Source organism: Nestor notabilis, unplaced genomic scaffold (assembly GCF_000696875.1).
Source record: "Nestor notabilis isolate BGI_N333 unplaced genomic scaffold, ASM69687v1 scaffold21952, whole genome shotgun sequence".
Classification (NCBI taxonomy): domain Eukaryota; kingdom Metazoa; phylum Chordata; class Aves; order Psittaciformes; family Psittacidae; genus Nestor; species Nestor notabilis.
Window position 1 is genome coordinate 380 of NW_009918166.1, and position 667 is coordinate 1,046.

General features: G+C 63.6%; 1 protein-coding gene across 1 annotated transcript in view; it reads left to right on the forward strand.

Moving 5' to 3' along the window:
- ANKRD2 (ankyrin repeat domain 2 (stretch responsive muscle)) overlaps positions 1 to 667 on the forward strand; it is a gene marked incomplete at its 5' end in the record, with an annotated part of 1,398 nt that overhangs the window by 290 nt on the left and 441 nt on the right. Inside the window, 3 exons of the mRNA XM_010009586.1 lie at positions 4 to 66; positions 270 to 368; positions 487 to 585. Of these exons, the coding sequence (XP_010007888.1) occupies positions 4 to 66; positions 270 to 368; positions 487 to 585 (261 nt within the window). The remainder of the gene's footprint in view (positions 1 to 3; positions 67 to 269; positions 369 to 486; positions 586 to 667) is intronic.

Here is a 667-nt window from a genome sequence, read left to right on the forward strand (position 1 = left end):
GAGGGACACACGGACATCCTGCAGAAGCTGCTGGACAGCGGGGCCACTGTTGACTTCAGGGACCGGGTGAGGGGAAATCCTGCCCCCAGCTCAATGCTGGTCTGAGCCTCTGGGCATGGCACAGCCAGAAAAACAGCAGGATTGGGGTCCCTGGTCCCGAGGTGGTGGTGGGCAGGGGCTGACAGGGGTCAGCCCTGACACAGGGACCGGCTGGCTGCGGGGGGTGGACACAGGGTGGGGGTATCTCTCACCATGACCTGTGCACCCAGCTGGACTGCACCGCCGTGCACTGGGCCTGCCGGGGCGGGCACCTGGATGCTGTGAAGCTGCTGCAGGACCGTGGTGCAGACCTCAACGTTAAGGACAAGGTGTGCAGGGCTGTGCCGGGGTGCAGGCATGCTCTGGGGGATGAGGGATGGCCCTGTGTTGTGTTAGCAGAGGTGGGTGCTGATTCCCTCTGGTGTCCCTTCTCCTTCCCCTCTCAAGCTGCTCAGCACCCCGCTCCATGTGGCCACCCGGACCGGGCACCCTGACATCGTGGAGCACCTCATACACTGCGGGGTAGACATCAATTCCCCAGACAGGGTGAGTGCTGTGGCCATGCAGCCAGCACTAGGTGGGCAACACTGATCATCCCTCCCTTGGCTGATCCGTCCAGATGCTGCCA